Genomic DNA, 19,204 nt, shown 5'->3' with positions numbered 1-19,204 from the left:
AGGCATAAAGATGAAACACTCCTTTCAACATTTTAAACAAAATTAGTGTATTATTTTCGCTTTGAACAATTTTAGCATGGAGAAAAGGAAAGGAGCACCATGCAAAAGTTTGGGCTACAGGTTTTTTGTTTCTCCATCCCTTTTAAATTGTATGTGTCTATGCATGATTCTCTCTGGACAGATAGTTGCAATCCACAAATTGTTCATTACCATTGAACAGCTATTTTCAGGCTGTGTTTCAGCTGCATCCTAGTAGGTATATTATAAATAATTGTCACTGGAGAAGTAGTTATCGTTTACCTGACCGGCTTTGTCATGATTTGACATTGTTCGTTGAATACTGTTACGTAAATTCATAATTACAGCAGTTAATATAATTTCCAGGTGAATATTAATTAAAACATTAAATGCAAATGTTAAATAACGCAGCTGTTACACCCTGCATGGTCATGCTCCGTTCATTATCGGATTCAAACTCAATCGGAACGAAAAGGCCTGGTGTAAACACCTCGATCGGAATGAAATACCCCAATCCAATCGAGGATTCAATCGGATTTAAAGAGGTGGTTTAGATTTCTGATAATCCATTTGACAGGAAAATATGAGCCATGTGAACGCTCAATCGGATCCTCTTCTGCACTTAGAACTGTCTGTGTGTGTTCATTAGGCAAAGTAATGGTGTATTGACGTTTAACTACGCATGATGGAGTTTAAATCACACGGCGGACAGTACAAGAGATTTAATACGCTTAAACATTCTCAAGGAATTAAGAATGGTCTAGATGGGTGCAAACCCAGCAACAACGAACTGTTTAAGCTTTGGCGAATATTCCACGCAGAGATTATGTAATTATTATTACAATCATAATTAAAGTTACAGTTGTTTTAAGTAATTAACCGATGAAATCACTGACCTGAAGTAAAGCTGTAGTTGCACTGGCTCTTCACAGTAGGTAGGCCCCACTTAGAAATATCGTCTGTTTCAATTCGGTGTTTCGAAATATAATCTCTATCTTATCTCATACAGTACGGCTCATTAGGCCAACCTTGTAGGACATGGTGAGGTCATTCTTTAATATTTTTAATTAATGTGCACATATTTACAAATGTCTCCCAATGTGCAGCCTAAAAGTCTGTTATGTCCTCAGAATGATCTTTGTTTGGATTAAACTCTCTTCATCTCATACACTACACTAAATGTATCAGGGCATTGTTTTTTGTTGTATGTGGACAACTCCATGCAATAGCTTTTGCTATAGCGCATATGCTTCAGACAATCCATGGTGTTTTTCCTGAGCATTTTAAAAGCCAGAATCTTGCAAATCAGACGAGCGCATTTGACATTAATATTAGCTGACTTGGGGCAGGGAGCGAAAAGCTCCATTATCCACAAATTGCAAGAACGTGTGGTTTAACCAATGCTACACGGTTCAGTAAAGAGAAATGATACTATCACGAAATGACATCGCTAATCATTTACTCTGTTCATGCGATTGGTGTTAATTATTCTGGGAATCGTTTGTTTCATTGTGAATCAAAGCAGATTAACGTGAACAGGTGGGAATTAATGATGGATTTAAAGGTGAGGTTGGGGACTTCCTCCGTTTCCAGCTCACCAGTCTCCGCTGGTTTGCATACATTAATTTTTCCTGACAGTAGTCTGAAATTGGCTACATCTTGCATTCATCCTGCCACAATCATGAACACACTTCATTACACAGGATGACTTGCAGAACAAGCTCACTTGCGTTACCGCTTTGCGGTGTCTTTGCGGTGTCTTTGCGGTGCAAGTCCGAGTCAAGTCTCAAGTCTCTTATAGTTGTAATGAGCGTTCTATCATCTGCTCCATGCCATCCAGTCTGCTTAGAAGACTGCATTGCTATATCTAAGGAATTCAAAGCATGTACTGTATTATAACGTGACCAGATTTCTGAAATGAAAACCGGGAAAATTTCCAGTTCGGTGGTCAATATATCATTAACTATCCAACGTTTTTATCTATGAAATAAAAAAGTTGTTCCGGTTCTGGTTTCATGCATTTTGATCACTGCAGCTGTTGTACTGTGATAAACTATGGTGAAGGCCGACAGATAAAATTGAGTACTAACTAAGTAACAAATGCCTCTTTCTCTGCTGTGCATCAGGTGTTCACTGTAGGCTGCTGAAATCCCATGTGGGCAGGAAATATCAGGAAATAGCTGCACACTGTTTTGATAAGATAAATAAATTTAATATTTTACCTTTGAAATATGTCAAGTCATTACAAGTCAAAGACGTAACATTTGAGTGAAGTCTAGAGTCATTGGTGTTAAAGTCAAAGTGGAGTTGCAAATCATTTTTAATTTTGTCAAGTCGAGTCTGAAGTCATCAAAACTGTCACTCGATTCAAACTCGAGTCCAAGTCAGTGTGACTCAAGTTCACACCTCTGACTGTTACCCTCCCCAGGAGCGGTTGACCAACAAAGATCACTCCAAGAGTAAGGCGGTAATAGTCCACGAGGTCACAAAGATACCTAGGGTAACCTCTAAGCAACTAAAGGCCTCTCTCACATTGGCTGACAATGTTCATGAGTCCACCATCAGGAGAACACTGAGCAACAATGGTGTGCATGGCAGGGTTGCAAGGAGAAAGCCACTGCTCTCCAAAAAGAACACCACTGACAGTCTGCAGCTTGCTAAAGATCACATGAGCAAGCCAGAAGGCTAGTGGAAAAATGTTTTGTGGACTGGTGAGGCAAAAATGAAACTTTTTGGGTTAAACGAGAAGCGTTATGTTTGGAGAAAGAAAAACACTGCATTCCAGCATAAGAACCTTATCCCATCTGTGAAACCTGGTGGTGGTAGTATCATGGTTTGGGCTTGTTCTGCTGCATCTGGGCCAGGACGGCTTGTCATCATTGACGGAACAATGAATTCTGAATTATACCAGCGAATTCTAAACGAAAATGTCAGGGCATCTGTCCGTGAGCTGAATCTCAAGAGAACATGGGTCATGCAGCAAGACAACGACCTTAAGCACACAAGTCGTTCTATGAAAGAATGGTTAAAGAAGAATAAACTTAATGTTTTGGAATGGCCAAGTCAAATTCCTGACCTTGACTCTATAGAAATGTTGTGGAAGGACCTGAAGTGAGCAGATCATTTGAGGAAACCCACCAACATCCAAGAGTTGAAGCTGTTCTGTATGGAGGAATGGGGTAAAATTCCTCGAACCCGGTGTGCAGGACCGATCAGCAGTGACCAGAAACATTTAGTTGCAGTTATTGCTGCACAAGGGGGTCACACCAGATACTGAAAAGAAAGGTTCACATACTTTTGCCACTCACAAACATGTAATATTGGGTTCTCTTTATCTACTTTTAGAACTTTTATGAAAATCTGATGATGTTTTAGATCATATTTATGCAGAAATATAGAAAATTCTAAAGGGTTCACAAACTTTCAAGCAGCAGACACATGGTGTATTTATGAAAATACATTAACTTTTCAGTTGACAATCATTGCTACATGAAAATATTTGCATATTTCTTCTACAAACTCACAGAGTGAGATATAAAAAAGAAAACCTCAAGCAAGAGTAATTATAAATAATCTTGTTTAATGTATTGTCTTTATAGCTGGAAGGTTCGACAGCACTTGCATAAAACGTTTTCACTGGAAGTTTAGAGATTCGTTCTGACAAGATCCAGAGGTGTATATGATATCAAAACAAGGAAATGTCACAATCTTTTAATTTGGTTTTTCCCTGCCAGAGCAGTGACTGAGTTCAGGGCTGAACTCTTTGACGCTTTCTGGAACGGAAAGGCCCAGTGGGAACACAATCAGAACCATAGGCTGTTTAAATACATGAAAGAACATCTCTGAAGGACTGATATAGATAAATATCACATAGACAGTTTTGCTCTTACAGCAGTTCACCGACATTATCTTTCTAACACATGAAGTAAAAAATTGCTTTGCTGAGACAGAGGTGAATAACATGAGAATTCAAAGATGTGCCAGGTTACAGCATATCACATGACGATCGAAATCAAGAGCATCATGGTGAACAGAGGTCAGCTGTGTCACTGGTTTAGTGAAACAGATGGATGGTGCATTGAATACACAGCTTTGGTAGAGGTGTGACCTATTGTGGCCTCAAGCACTCATGTACATATGGACTGGGTTAGTTGTCATACTGATAATTACTAATTTTACACATTAATGGCAAAACAAGACCTGACCCCCCAATTGCCGGGACAACACTTCCTGCACTTTTGGATTCAGTGCAAAGCGAATAAACTGAACTTAAATGAAATGATTACATCTACAAATGCATGCTGTATTCATAGAATATAATAAAGACAGACTAGTTTCATTTGATTCATTGAGATGAAAATGTGTGGCATGGTTAAATTGCATTCATTCAACAAATAATTTTATTGAGTGTAGAAATATCATCTGTTTCAATTCAGCATTTTCGAAATTAAATACCCATCTTATATCATGCAGTACAGTTCATAAGGCCAACATTTCTAGCACATGGTGAGGATATTCTTTAATGTTTTTAATCAATGTACACATTTCTACTAACGTTTCTCTTATGAAGGCAATGTGTGATACTGCCTAAATGTCTCTTATAGTCATAGAGTGAACATTTTATCATTTAAACTCTCATCATCTCATACACTACCCTTTCGGTGATGTAGCTGAATTTATCAAGGCTTTTCATGAGGGCTAAGTTTATTGTTTTATTTTGTACGTGCAGATCTGCAGTTGGAGGTCACTATGTTATCGTCCGTGTTTGTGTAAATATAAGTAACTGCGTCCACCGATAATACATCAGAAAGTGAGTTCTCTGTGTGTAAGATCAACCGACCCTTTTACTTTTCAAATGGAATACCAACAGCTTAAAATAAGAGCTTTAAAATACACATGACGAATTCATTAGGCATTTGTCTGAAAAGAATCACGTCCAGATTAATAAATGCTTTTCAAAACCGGCCTGTAATTATTTGAAATAGGATTAATACCATTCTGTCTTTATCATTTAGTTACTACATCCTACCTTGGGAATGTCTACAATCAGAAATGAACAGATATTTAATCTTATATCTATATAGGTATTTACAGACACAGTGTATATATGAAAATACATGAACTTTTGTGTTGATGAGCCTTACTACGTGGCAATATTCACATACATCTTCTACAGACTCTTACAATGAGATAAAAGCAAAAATTAACTCGTGCAAATCGTGCAAGAGCAATAATCCATCATCTTTTATGCATTGGCTTCATTGCTGGACAGCTAGGTAGCACTTCAGTAAAACATTTTCACTGTGACTTATATGTACAGTATATGGACACAAACTTTGCTATATGACAATATTCACATATATGCTCTACAAACTCACAGAATGGGATAAAGGGAAAAAAAGAAAGCAAAAAATCTCTTATGCAAGTCATGGAAGAGCAATTATAATTCATCTTGTTTTACACATCAGCTTAATTGCTGGACAGTTGGGTAGCACTTACATAAAACGTTTTCACGTTTTGTTGTGATGAGATCCAGAGGTGTATATGGTGTCAAAACAGGGAAATGTCACGCCATCTGTTGATTTGGGTCGTTCTTAAGAAGTGACTGAGCTCAAGGCTGAGAATTCTTGGGAACACCACACATCGGTTATCTGCCAAAACTCTTTAATGCCTTGTGGCATGCAAAGGTGCAATAAGAACATGATTACACCCATTGGCTATGTAAATACGTGAAAAAAAACAACCCTCTCTGAGGCACTGATATAGATAAGTATCACCGAGTTATGCTCTTAGTAAAATAGTTTTGTTGTGGCACATTTGACAGTCATTCCAAAGCTCTGAAAGAGGTAACAAGATATACACAGAATAAACATCTTTTACAGCATCTGGGATACGTACAGTACAACTGGGCAGCACTTGGACACTACTCCCACTGCGGATGCAGAGTGTTGTCCTCATACAGTTGTGAAGTGGATGTGATTTCCAAAGCAGGTCAGGTGAATGTGAGAGGAAGGTCCCACGTAGAAATATCGTCTGTTTCAATTCAGTGTTTTCGAAATAAAATACCCATCTTATATCATACAGAACGGTTCATTAGGCCAGTGTTTCTAGCACATGGTGAGGATATTCCTCAATGTTTTTAATCAATGTATACATTTTAATGAACATTTCTCATAAGAACGCAACGCGCGATACTGTCTAAACGTCTGTTACATTCATAGAGTGAACGTTTTATCATTTAACCTCTCATCATCTCATACACTACCCTTTTTAGGAGATGTAGCTGAATTTATCAAGGCTTTTCATGAGGACTAAGTTCATTGTTTTATTTTGTACGTGCAGATCTGTAGTTGGAGGTCACTATGTTATCGTCCGTGTCTATGTTTGTGTAGAGTAGAGTAAATCTTTAATATCCCCGATGGGCAATTTGTTTTACAGACAGTAGTCCATCATATGATACATCACACACAAATACAGTATAAGATCCATATCTCTCACATGTTCACCATGAATCATGGGAAAAAGATGGACAGATGCAGTGAGCATCCGGGGGTTACAGTTTGTTTAAAAATCCGATAGCAGACTCTGATTTGCCTTTTTACGTAAAGCATCTGTATTTGCATCAAAATGAAGCTTCTCATCTATAACAGTACCCAAGTATTTCTATTACTGCACTGCTGCCACTGGCTTACCCTTGATCACACGGGGTGCAGTGGCCCCCGCCAAAAAAATCAGTAAACATCTCTTTGGTCTTAGCCACATTTACGTGGAGGAAAGACTTGTCACACCAGTTGACAAATTCCTCGAGGACTGAGTCCTGATTCTGCTCCACATCCTGCAGAAAACTCAGGATTACAGAGACGTCTGCATACTTCAGGACAAATCCTGACACATGATTGCTCTGACACTCATTTGTATATAAAACAAATAAAAGGGGTGAAAACACACAGCCCTGAGGGATCCAATGGAAGATGAAATCTTACTGGACAGGGTTCCATTAACCCAAACCCTCTGAGATCTGTTCGGTAAAAAGTCAGTGAGCCAACATACTGTGGTATAATCCATACTGAAATTACATAAAAGTCTGCGTGCAAGAACATGTCGCTGTGTACAGTTAAAAGCAGAAGAAAAGTCAATAAAAAGCATACGTGCATGGTTTTTATTTCCCTCCAGGTGCCTCAGTGCAAGATCTGACAGGGCAGCTGTGGCGGCCTCCACTCCCCTACTTGCCTTGTAGGAAAACTGTAAGGGGTCCAACGTATCATGCACTGCGTGTGAGATTTCAGATTTGACAATATGTTCAAATGCTTTCATAACGAGGGACGTAAGGGCCACAGGGCGATAATCATTCAGTGCCTTAGAAGACTTAACCTTTGCCACTGGCACCACAATAGATGTCTTCCACATGCTCGGAACTTTCTGTTGTTCCAAGGAGGAGTGGAAAATATATGAAATGATACCGCACAGCACAACATTTCAATAATTTTCCCCCATACCAACAGGACCAGGGCTTTTCCTCACTTTAGTACGGCTAAGAAATATACAGACGGTCACCTCATCAGTCTTAATCTTACAGCCTGCAACCCCATTTCTAAAATCAGAAAGCCCATTGTTAAAATGAGAGATATTGAAATGTGGTGTGCGTATTTAAGTAACAGCTTCTGTCAGCAAAACATCAGAAGGCGAGTTCTCTGTGTGTACTCCAACCCTTTTAATTTTCAAATGGAACACCAACAAATTAAAATAAGAACTTTAAAATACACATGATGAATTCATTAGACATTTGTCTGAAAAAAAACTGAACCATGTTCAGATTCATAAATGCTTTTCAACAACGGCCTGTATTTTTTAATGAATGAATGAATGAATGAATGAATGAGTGAGTGAGTGAATGAATGAATTTTGACACATTGGCCAACTATCATCAAACGCTACATATTGCAAATGTGAGTGAAGCATGAGCTTCTGTGTGAAAAAGTCTTGCTCATGTCACGTGTAGAACTAAAACTTACATTTCTGCAATGAAAAATAATGAGTTGACATTACTATTAAGGTCAAAGTTCAGAGGTGAAATAGGATTAATATCATTCTGTCTTTTTCATTTAGTTACTACATCCTACCTTGGGAATGTCTACAATCAGAAATGAACAGATATTTGTCTGTATATGTTGTATGCATGAAACTTTAGATCGTAGTGGACAATTATATCTATATAGGTATTTACAGACACAGTGTACATATGAAAATACATGAATTTTTGTATTGATGAGCCTTGCTACTTGGCAATATTCACATACATCTTCTACAGACTCTTACAATGAGATAAAAGCAAAAATTAACTCATGCAAATCATGCAAGAGCAATTATAATCCATCATCTTTTACGCATTGCCTTCATTGCTGGACAGCTAGGTAGCACTTGAATAAAACATATTCACTGTGACTTTACAGTATATATACAGTATATGGACACAAAGTGAAACTTTGCTATATGACAATATTCACATATATGCTCTACAAACTCACAGAATGGGATAAAGGGGGGGGGGGGGAGGAGCAAAAAATCTCTCATGCAAATCACGGAAGAGCAATTATAATTCATCTTGTTTTACACATTGTTTTCATTGCTGGACAGTTGGGTAGCACTTACATAAAACCTTTTCACTGTATCTTTTGAGATCTGTTCTGTCAAGATCCAGAAGTGTATACGGTGTTAAAACAGGGAAATGTCACGCGATCTGTTGATTTGGGTCGTTCCTAAGAAGTGACTGAGCTCGAGGCTGAGAATTCTTGGGAACACCACACATCGGTTATCTGCCAAAACTCTTTGATGCCTTGTGGCATACAAAGGTGCAATAAGAAAATGATTACACCCATTGGCTGTGTAAATACATGAAAAAAACAACCCTCTCTGAGGCAGTGATATAGATAAATATCACCTACACAGTTTTGCTCTTAGTAAAATAGTTTTGTTGTAACACATTTGACAGTCATTCCAAAGCTCTTAAAAAGGTAACAAGACATACACAGAATAAATATCTTTTACAACATCTGGGAACCGTATATGAAGAAGCACAGTACATGTATGTGAATGAGCTTTTGTTTTGCTTGGCCCTGCTATAAAAGAAAATTCACATATGTCTTTGGCAAATTGGTATGAAATATCAATTATGTAAGAACAGCAACTGATGTGTGACACTTTAGCCTGACTGAAGTACAACTGGGCAGCACTTGGACACTACTCCCACTGCAGGTGCAGTGGATGTGATTACTAAAGCACAGGTCAGGTGAATATGATTAACAAAGCACAGGTCAGGTGAATATGATTAATAAAGCGCAGGTCAGGTGAATATGATTAAGAAAGCACAGGTCAGGTGAATATGATTTGTAAAGCACAGGTCAGGTGAATATCATTAATAAAGCAATTGAAATCAAGAAGATCATTGTAAACAGAGGTCGGTTATGTCATTGGTTTAGTGAAACCTGATGGATGGTGCATTGAATGCACAGCTGTGGTAGAGGTGTGACCTATTGCCTCAAGCACTCATGTACATAATTATTGATAAATATGAATTTTACACATTAATGGCAAAACAAGATCTGAACCCCCAGTTGCCAGGACAACACTTCTGTGAAGTCCAACTAGCTGGTTGGCTGTACGGCTGCACTTTCTCCTCTAACAAGATCTAGTGGTGTATGTGACATCAGAACAGGGAAGTGTCACATGATCTTTTATATCTGATCATTTCACAGGAAGTGACTGAGCTCAGGGCCTATATATAGATATAGATATAGATACAGATATAGATAGATAAATGGAGTAGAGTCAATTAGACCGATCAGTTTGTCTGGTTACAGCCAGTGTTCTGTCAGCCATAAGACCTTAAAACTGTGATTAGTAGGTGACCATGATTTTCCCTTGTACGATGTGTTTCTGGAACGACATTCTTACTGACCAATCATTGCCCTCCGATGTCATCAGTGAGTTGGCCCACAAAGAGCTTGCACCCCTTGCAAGGAGAAATATGTTTTCAATACAAGATATGATGAGGTAAAATGTGATCATCACATTCGTGTATCTTCCAAATCTACTGAATCTGTCAGTATTCATATGAAGTGAATAAGAGTCTTACTTAACTATTAGTGAGCTAACTGAGCGGCCTAACCAGCAAGCAACTGAGCTGGCTAGCTAAACGTTGATACCTCAGCTAGTTACACATACAAACTACAAAGAATGCTCCTTTAACTGGATGGTTGACAAGGTGGACCTTAAATATTTTCAATGAATAAAAAACTTTTTTTGAGACTTATGAACCAAAATGCAGAGCTGCATAATAGTTTATGCCTCTCCAGAAAGGAACTGGGGTATTTGTTATGGAGGCTCAGAATTGGTAAGCACACATTCATGACATCAGAGGGCAACTACAGATCTATAGATATTGTTGTGCCTGGAACAACATAGGAACTTGGATCCATGAACCTATTCTACTTGGCAAAATCACAATTACAGTAATGAGTAATAAGTGAATTAACAAACATTGTTTTTGGGGCTGCCCTAACTTGAAATTTTTGTCATGGTCGCTAGTCTTACTGGCAAGTTGGACTAAGCTGATGTTTCGTAATCATGTCCAGATCTGCAAGACAAGATATCTCACATTTATGGATCAAAAAAAAGAGACAATTTCAAGCGTGAAACATTGAGCGTGAAACAAGCATGAAGCTTCTCTGGGGTTTGTATGGACAACTATCTGCTGGAGTATTTTTATTTGTTTCTTTGTCTGTTTGTTTTTACCTTTTTTCATCAAAAGGGCATTGGGGTCAGAATGTATTTCTAATGCAGATTTTTAAAGTTGCTTTTAGTGATATCACATTTATTTAACGTCATAAGACGGAGACCTTGTCACTCAAACAATAGTTCATTCACTTAATTTCAGTTGTAAGCTCCTTTGTTTATATGTCTTTTTCATCAATAGTAATAGTCAATTAATTTTACATTTTAAGCATTTATGATGCAAACATGTAAATCCTTGACATCTCTTCAATGAGATCAGGTCAACTGATACAAACCGGCATCTTATCATAGTCACAGCTGTTCCTACATGAAGAGATGTAGACCATCAGATAATCTCACCTGAACATTACTCTACTTCAGTCAACACTTTGTATACACGTGCAAATGGCAATCAAAATGTCGATTGATGGGGACTGATCATTTACGCAGTAGTTGCCAGTTAATCCATTATTTACCTTAAGAGAAATTCTTTACTGGACAGACATAAATACACAGATAAACTAAGAGGGAAGACGCAAGGCAATTAAATTTGGAAACATGCTCTTTATTAGGGTGAAATTTCACTGAACCTCCACAGAGTAAATAAAAGTACATTTTAATAAGCGCTCTGTGCACAGTAAATAAGAGTTTTCAGCAGAAACAATGGTATTGAGAAACAACGACTATTAGTTTATTGTAAAATTACAAAAAGTCCATCATGTAAAACTGACATTGCCCAGAAAAAGCATGCTTATCTAAAGAGGCAGTAATATTTTTTTCCCTAAATCACTGATCGTTTTACTGCACACTGAATCTCATCGTACAGGTTCAATAACTTTAAAAGTATTTGCCTTCGTTTTCCAGAGCTGGACTGTTGTCTGAGGCACAGACAGCTGCCAGTCTCCTGTTTTTCTCTCTCATGGCGTCTACAAGACTCATCACACCCTTATCCTGTAGGACCTGATGACCTGCAACTTCACCAGCCACCTTCACCACATCCTCCATCACCTTCATCACCGGCTCCAGGAAGATGAGGCGTCGAGTCTGAAGTTCCAGTACGTCGGCTGTTCCACTCAGACGACCCAGGAGATGGACAGCACTTCTCATCTTCTCCTGGAACTCTGCCAAGGCCTCTCTGAGCTGTTTTACCTCTGAGATTTTCTTTCTGATGTGTTTCAGTTCCTCATCAGTCTGTGAGATGCCATGCTCTGTCTCCGAGATTTTGGACTGATAATCAGAGACTTTATCAGAGAAATGCCTGACCTGTGACTCCGACTTCTTCACTTCCTCTTTTGCAGCACGAACAGCCTTTTCAGCTTGGTCCATTTCCACAGCACCACCAACTGCCATGGCTGGTCCTGAGCAGAAAGCAAACACAGGTAATGTCAGGTTGAAAGATGTCATATTAAACAATGGATAATTCCAGCTGACAGTCTGACGGGCATATGGTTATAAACTGCCTTTAAATATTTGCTTTTGAACTTTTTCCTCCTTTGACACTTTACATACCCTTGCTGCTTAGTGAGAGCCTTCTTGTTAAGTTTCAGAGATACAGAATCGATATGAGCATTCGCTCTAATATCAGATTTTCATAATCATGTGGACATTGACTTGTGATTTATTTACTGGCAAACAGCAATCGTGAATTAACCCCATGAGAAAGATATATTACCAACGATCCATCCAATAATGGGGATGAAAGACAGTCCTATGCCAACATCTCTCACAGTGTGTGCAGTACTTTGTCTGCTTCGCTGACTGTTCAGTGTATCTTCAGCGTTTTGTTGACGTTCTTTGGCCTGCCTCAGTGCATCTTCAGAATTTTTCAGGGACTGTCTCTCTGCATCTAGCTTAGTTTTCAGGTTGTCTAAAGAGAGTTTCTTTTCCTCTCTCTGTTTGTCAAATTTGTATTGTTGTGCTGTGAGATTTTCTGTGTCCTCATCCAGTTTTTTCAGCCCTCCCTCTGCCTCCTTCTCTGCCTTCTCCATGTCCTGCTCCACTTTGACAATCAGCTTTCTAATGTTTTTGTAACCAGAGGTGAGATCTTCATGGAGGAGGGAATCACAAAGGTTGTTGAAAGAAGACATGCCGTCTTTCAGAGACAGGACAATGGTCTTGGTCATATCCTGCTGACTGTTGGTTAGAAAGAGAAGAATACGAGAAAAGAAGAAAGACCATGATCCTCTTATCTCTTGAACAGTAAAGGAGACTTTATATTGACCTTTCCTCAAGTTAACTCTAAAAAACGGTCTGTATGAGAACAAACATGCCTGGTAGAGATTTGGTCCAAGTGATGTTCAGTTTTGCTAAAACACTATGGAGATATCACTAAAAGATCCCTCAGACAGACTTTCAATGTCAAACACAAATACAAAAATATGAGGGTGGTTCTCAGCATAACAGAACTACAGATTTTATAGTTGTGCTCTAATGCTGCAGAAAAATGTAGGGTAAGTTGAAGTGTAAAGAAAGGTTGAAATCATAAGACTTACCGAGAGGAGTATAATTTAATCATGATTTGTGTCCACAAAAGAGGAAAAATGTCTACTGGGTGAGGATCTTGTAAACCTGTGAACCTGTTCAGAGTCACAGAGGATGTAGCAGAGTGCTGTGTTCAGATTAATGGTGTGTTCTTACTGCTGTTTTCTGACTTTACAGTCTCTCAGTAGTCCCTCAGTAAAGGGATCTTCTTATTTGGTCTGTCCTCCTCCCTCTCACTCACTCTCTCCTCCCCACATCTGATCCTACCAATAATATCTGCAAAGAGGAACTGCTCTAATAACAAGTTTGAAATACTGGGACTGAAACATACACAACTGCCTATGAACTAAACTGCTCCCAACATAATGTTCCATCCCTTTCTGGGAGGGGAAAAGGCTTTGGGGAAACTATATTAAGCCCTCTGAATCTCAAAGAGATCAAAGCAGAGTAGCAGCAACTCTCCTCAGCAGAGCACCTCACATCAACTGCCAAACGGTAGGTTATGCCTTTTAATTGTATTGAAAACAGTATAATGTTTACCTCTACTTTAATGTAGCATAAGCCATTGTGCAAATCCTGCAAAATATGAAGAAACACAATGCAAATGTGTAAACGCATATGATTGGCAAAATGAATAATATTATTAAGTAGATTGAGCACACTCAAAAGAATAATGTGTGGAATCCTTTGTAAATCAAATGTTCTGACCTACAATATGTGGATGGGTTATGGCTTATTTTGTAAGAAAAGTTTTCAGCAAAGACATTTTCAATTTTAATTTTTCACTTTTAAAATCTCCAGGACTTCAGCAAGGGCAATGCAATGCTTAAGGGAAAGCAGGGAGACTAAGTTGGTGAAAAAATGAGCAATGCAAGATTCTGCTTTACTGAACATTTACACAATATATAAAATGCCTTGCACAATTGTTGGTGATAAACAAAACACAAACAGGATATGAATAGCTGAATGGGCCAAGAAAAGAAAAGTACTTTCTTTAGTAAAAAACTAAATACTTCAAAGCTGTTATCTAAACCTAAATACAAAACATTTCTCCACACTAAGCTACTGAGATTAATAGAAGGCAGAAAATGAGGGAAGGAGGTTAATTGTGGTGGATATATACAGGTGCAAGTGACAAGTGTAAAACATAAAATAACTGTAATTACTTTCAGATACAAAATACACAAACATTAACAGCTGGCACATGCTAAAGCACTCAAAGCCTGAGGACAAACACTTAGCAATACCCAAAAGCATGACATACAGTAGAGTGAGTGGCCAGAGTGAAGCTTTTATGGGATGAGGGTTAACAAGTCGTAGCTTGCAAGTCTGGCTTCCCAGTGGTTCACAGTGTCTTTTTAAGTATATGCAGGCAAAAGCTCCAAACAATCCGGTGCCAAACAGGAACCAACAGAATACATTTAGACACACAAGCCCACACCCATGAGCACAAACCCACACGGAGAAAAACTCAAGGTCTCAAATGATGAACTATTTGATGAAACTCATTGTCTTAAAACTTCATGATCTTTTTTTTGAAACTCTTCAAAACATGTGAAATTGCATTGTATTGACAACGAATGGGCTTGCATGTGAAGCGGCAATATGTACGGCCTGGTTCCATTTTAAAATCTGTTTTTAAAAAACAAAACTATAAGACACTTTCCTCTCTCTAGTCATGTCCCCAGGGAAGTATCATCTACATAGTCTTCCTCCTCTCCTCTAAAGTGTTTCATATTGGTACCACTTTACAATAAGACTACCCTTATAAATGGCTTACAATTAGGTTATTAATTAGGTGATTAATAAATGATTTTAAACAAGTTATAACACAGCTTTCAAACATCGATGCGGGCTCACTATTTGGCAAGGTCAAGATATTGCTGCACTTTTCATCTATCTATTCTGTTTAATCTCAGATCTGGCTAGTTGCTTAGCTTACTTTATGTTGCCCCCTTATCAGTGAGCATGTTAAATATGTCAGCTTCCTCTCATTTGTATGACCATTTATTTATTAATTACTAACATTTATAACTGTCAAAAGGGAACCTTATTGTAAAGTGTAAAACACTTCACCATTTACTAATGAGTTGTTGAGTTTTCTCTAGAGTGATGACGCTGCCTTTTATTTTTCAAGAGCACAAACCAGGAAATAACATACTTGACATGCTGACATGGTGGGAAGGAAGTACATCACTCATGCCGACAATTACATTTATGGTACACTGGTAACGTTAGACTATCACCAGAATTAACAACACAACACAAAGGCTACATGACGAACAATAAACACTTCTACTAGCTACAATGGGAAACATAAACTGAACAATAGTGAACTGGGGTTAAAATACATTCCATCACACCAAGGCATGCTGGGAAGCTTCACCCATCTACCCCCCAACACACATCACAATATACCACTTTAATATGATAGCATAGGTCATATCAACCCCCGTAATAATAATGTGGACAGTTGCTGATAGCATGCTGAAAATGTCATGGTAAGCAATATTGCCAAAGCCCTAGTGTATGAAACTGGTAATTTGATATGAAAATTTGATATGCAGTAATTGGATATGCCGAATGAAACTTTTTGACTATTAAGATATGCGAATGCTGGGTAAATGCTAGTAACTTATTAACAAATATCTGATGGGGCTGACAGGTAAAAATGCTTGCTGATGGGGATGACAAAGTAAGCTAAGTAACCAATGAGATCGGATGCTTCACAGTGCAGATAAATGTGGGATCACTATCTGGCAAAAGGTGAATATTGCGCTTTTTATCTAATGTTTTATAACATCTTATTAACGATTTATAAAGTGTTCACAACCTAATTAATGAACTTATTATAAACCATTCACAAATCCATCATAAGGGTAGTATTATTGTAAAGTGGGACCTCTACATTGAGATATTGAAGTGTACATTTAAATGTAATAAAATACCAAGTGCATGGACTTGGAAACAAATGACTACACATAGATACAAAAGTAAACACAAAGTAAAAATATAGCTGGATCTATTTCACCTGTTTTCAACACTGGGAAAAAAATAAATAAAAAAGTCCTTCAGTAGATTCAGTCTTACATACTGCAAAATGTTGATCTAAACTGTGTCCACATTGTGACATGGGTGGAATGCTTGGCCACTCTCCATATTTGGTGTAGCAGACAAGACATTTGGGGCTTTTTGAATTGGTTGGTTTTAACTCGTAAATTAACACATTAGGATCTCTGTGATTGCACACACACACACACACACACACACACCAGGAGCAGGAGCAGTGGGCAATATGCCTGCGCCCAGTGGGCAGTTGGGGGTTAAGTGCCTTGCCCAAGGGCACTTCAGCCGTGGATGTTAAGGGAAGGGAAAGCACTGTTCACCCACTCCCCCACCCACATTTTTCCTGTCAGTCCCTGCGATTGAACCGGCGACCCTCCAGTCGTAAGCCCACTTCTCTAACCCTTAGGTCAAGACTGGATTTTTTTTTATGCTTGTAACACTGTGATGTTTTTGGTGGAACTCAGCCCAGAATGACCCTGCATTTAACTGTAGTTGCTGTTTTAGAACACAGAGTGAGCAATTCTGAGTGAGCAAATCCCTTTGTTTGCATTGTAGACACAGCAAAACAATGGCTTCTGAAATTGCGAAGAAGACTCAGGGTATCACCACAGCAAAGGACATGAGAGAGTCCACCCAGATCATAATGAAACCTTATGCCAACTGGGAGGAGTACCTCACACCAGCACCCCTCTCCATAGCCATAATGGGAGAACTGGTCTACATTTCCTCTAAGACTGATTTCTCCATCAACAAAAATGCACCAAAAGATGGCTACAAGTACATCAAATACCCAGAGTCATTCCGTGCCTGCCTCATGCAAGTGTGTAACTCTGGCTGGGGGGCTTTTAATGAAGCTCATAAGAGTATGGATCAGATCCGCCTTCACACTTCCACTGTGCCAGACTACATGAAGACTGCAGTGAAGACCCTGTTTCATGGTGATGATGAGGTTGTCCGGGCCCTTCTACCTGATCAGCTGGAGAACATTCGGGCTATTGCAGATGACTGTGTGAAGTTGGCCGACGCAGCAGAAAAAAAGTTTACTGACGTCATCAATATCATTCAAGAACTCCTGGAGGCGTGTGTGAATGCAGAACATTTTTATGGAGAGGAGCTGAATGAAATAAAAAAGAAACTGGAAGAGGCCAAAATGAGGGAGGAAACATCACGCGAGGCCAATGAAAGATCTAAGAAAGCAACGAAGAGAATGGAGAAGGAACTGGAAGGTGCTCAAGAGAACTACAGCAAAGCAATCGATTCACTTCCTAATGGATGGGACATGATTGGCATGAATTTAGCTGAAGGATTAACAGAAAGTATGACAAGTCTAGTAAATGGACTAGTATCCATTGTTACCAACCCTGTTTCACAAATGTGTCAAGCATCAAGAAAAGTGAAGAATGCGTGTGATTACGTGAGAGGTAAGGATGATGCAGCAGATGAAGTTGATAAAATAAACATCATCAGCAAGTCTGGAGAAATTCTTCGGGCAACAGAAATTCTTGGGAAATTCATTAAAGGGGAAGATATCAAGTGGAAAAAATTGTATGACCAGAAGAAGAAGTGCTCAAACACAGATTTTACAGCAGACCAGTTTAAAAGGCTTCAAAGTGACTTACAAAGATCCCCAGACTGCGACCCCAAACTAAAAGCTCTGCACTTATGTGAAACTGGAATCAACATCTGTCAGCAGCTTGCAAAGTTTGCACCTGAAGGTCAGTGTAGCTTAGATGAAACAAAGGTGATCATCTCTAATTGGAAAGAGCTCATTAAATCAGCCCGTGCCTTTGACAGCAAAAGCAAGAGTGTCACAAAGTCTCCATCCATGACACCAAAACCACCAATGATGTACCAACAGGAGAATAAGAGTGAAGGGTCTGGCAAAAAGTCTGCAGGAGAAAGGGCCTCAGAGAATGCTCACTTCCGTATTGAGCAGACCAGAGCACAACTGGACAAGACAAGAGAGCTGTATGAGAAGTGTGTGGAGAACATGGAGAAGAACCAGAAGGAGCTGACTGATATTTTGATCACCATGAGAAACTGTGAAATCAAGGAAATCGACTTCAACACCACTATAAAAATGCTGGTCAAAGGTATGGATGCCATGGGTAGAGTGAAGGAACAGTGGGAGAAGATGGTACACTTCTTTCAGATGGTGTCCAACATTGTGAAGGTCAGCCTGAGCAAAACTCTCAAGAATTTTGTCACAACATCTGAGAAGACACAGAAGCTGTCTTACAATGGCAAACTGTTCTCAAAAGACCTGCTCTATAACCAGGCCTTCCAGGCATCCAACATCGCCAGTCTTGTTCATATGATCTCAGATACCTACACTGAAGTGTCCACCAAGTACCTGATGGACAGAGTCAGTAGTCTGGGCAAACTCATGGCCATGGATAAGAGTAAGCCAGAGTTTGAACAAGAGCATCTACAGCTACGGAATGGCTGTGATGAAGCTCAAAGAGGTATCCTACAACTGGTCATCAAGAACAAAAAAGACTTTGAGAGGAGTGCTGATACAAGATTGGAGAAGATTGAGGGAGAATTACTGGCCATTCTACCAGCTGCAGCACCTGAAGAAACCAAGGCCATTAAAGAAGCTGTCCAAGCTGGAATGAATGAAGAAGAGGAAGCAAGTTATTACTGAGGTAAGCCTTATTGTGGCCTTGCACATCTTTTGCATTGGCCTTACTGGTTTGCTCAAATTTTTTAAATCTATGAATAGTCTTCTAATGAACTTTTACAGGGTCTGTTCTTTAATTTATATGCTATATGCTGTATTCTATGTTCTCATTCAGGTGAAAAGCTGGAGAAGACTGAGGGAGAAGTGCTTCTACCTAAAATACTGGACATGTTCATATCATGAGTC

At 39.0% G+C, this 19,204-nt stretch overlaps 1 protein-coding gene across 1 annotated transcript; it reads left to right on the top strand.

Moving 5' to 3' along the window:
- The first annotated feature begins 16,903 nt into the window (after nucleotides 1-16,903).
- Nucleotides 16,904-18,982, top strand: LOC115819982 (uncharacterized). The gene has a single exon (XM_030783409.1). The coding sequence runs from the start codon at nucleotides 16,904-16,906 to the stop codon at nucleotides 18,980-18,982; it is 2,079 nt and encodes a 692-aa protein (XP_030639269.1).
- Nucleotides 18,983-19,204: the final 222 nt, after the last annotated feature.

Source organism: Chanos chanos, chromosome 9 (assembly GCF_902362185.1).
Source record: "Chanos chanos chromosome 9, fChaCha1.1, whole genome shotgun sequence".
Lineage (NCBI taxonomy): Eukaryota > Metazoa > Chordata > Actinopteri > Gonorynchiformes > Chanidae > Chanos > Chanos chanos.
Note: the sequence above shows the minus strand (reverse complement) of the source record. Positions and strands in the feature narration are given on the sequence as shown.

Coding starts and splice junctions, on each gene's coding strand:
- LOC115819982 (XM_030783409.1), top strand. CDS start 16,904: ATGGCTTCTGAAATTGCGAAGAAGACTCAGGGTATCACCACAGCAAAG.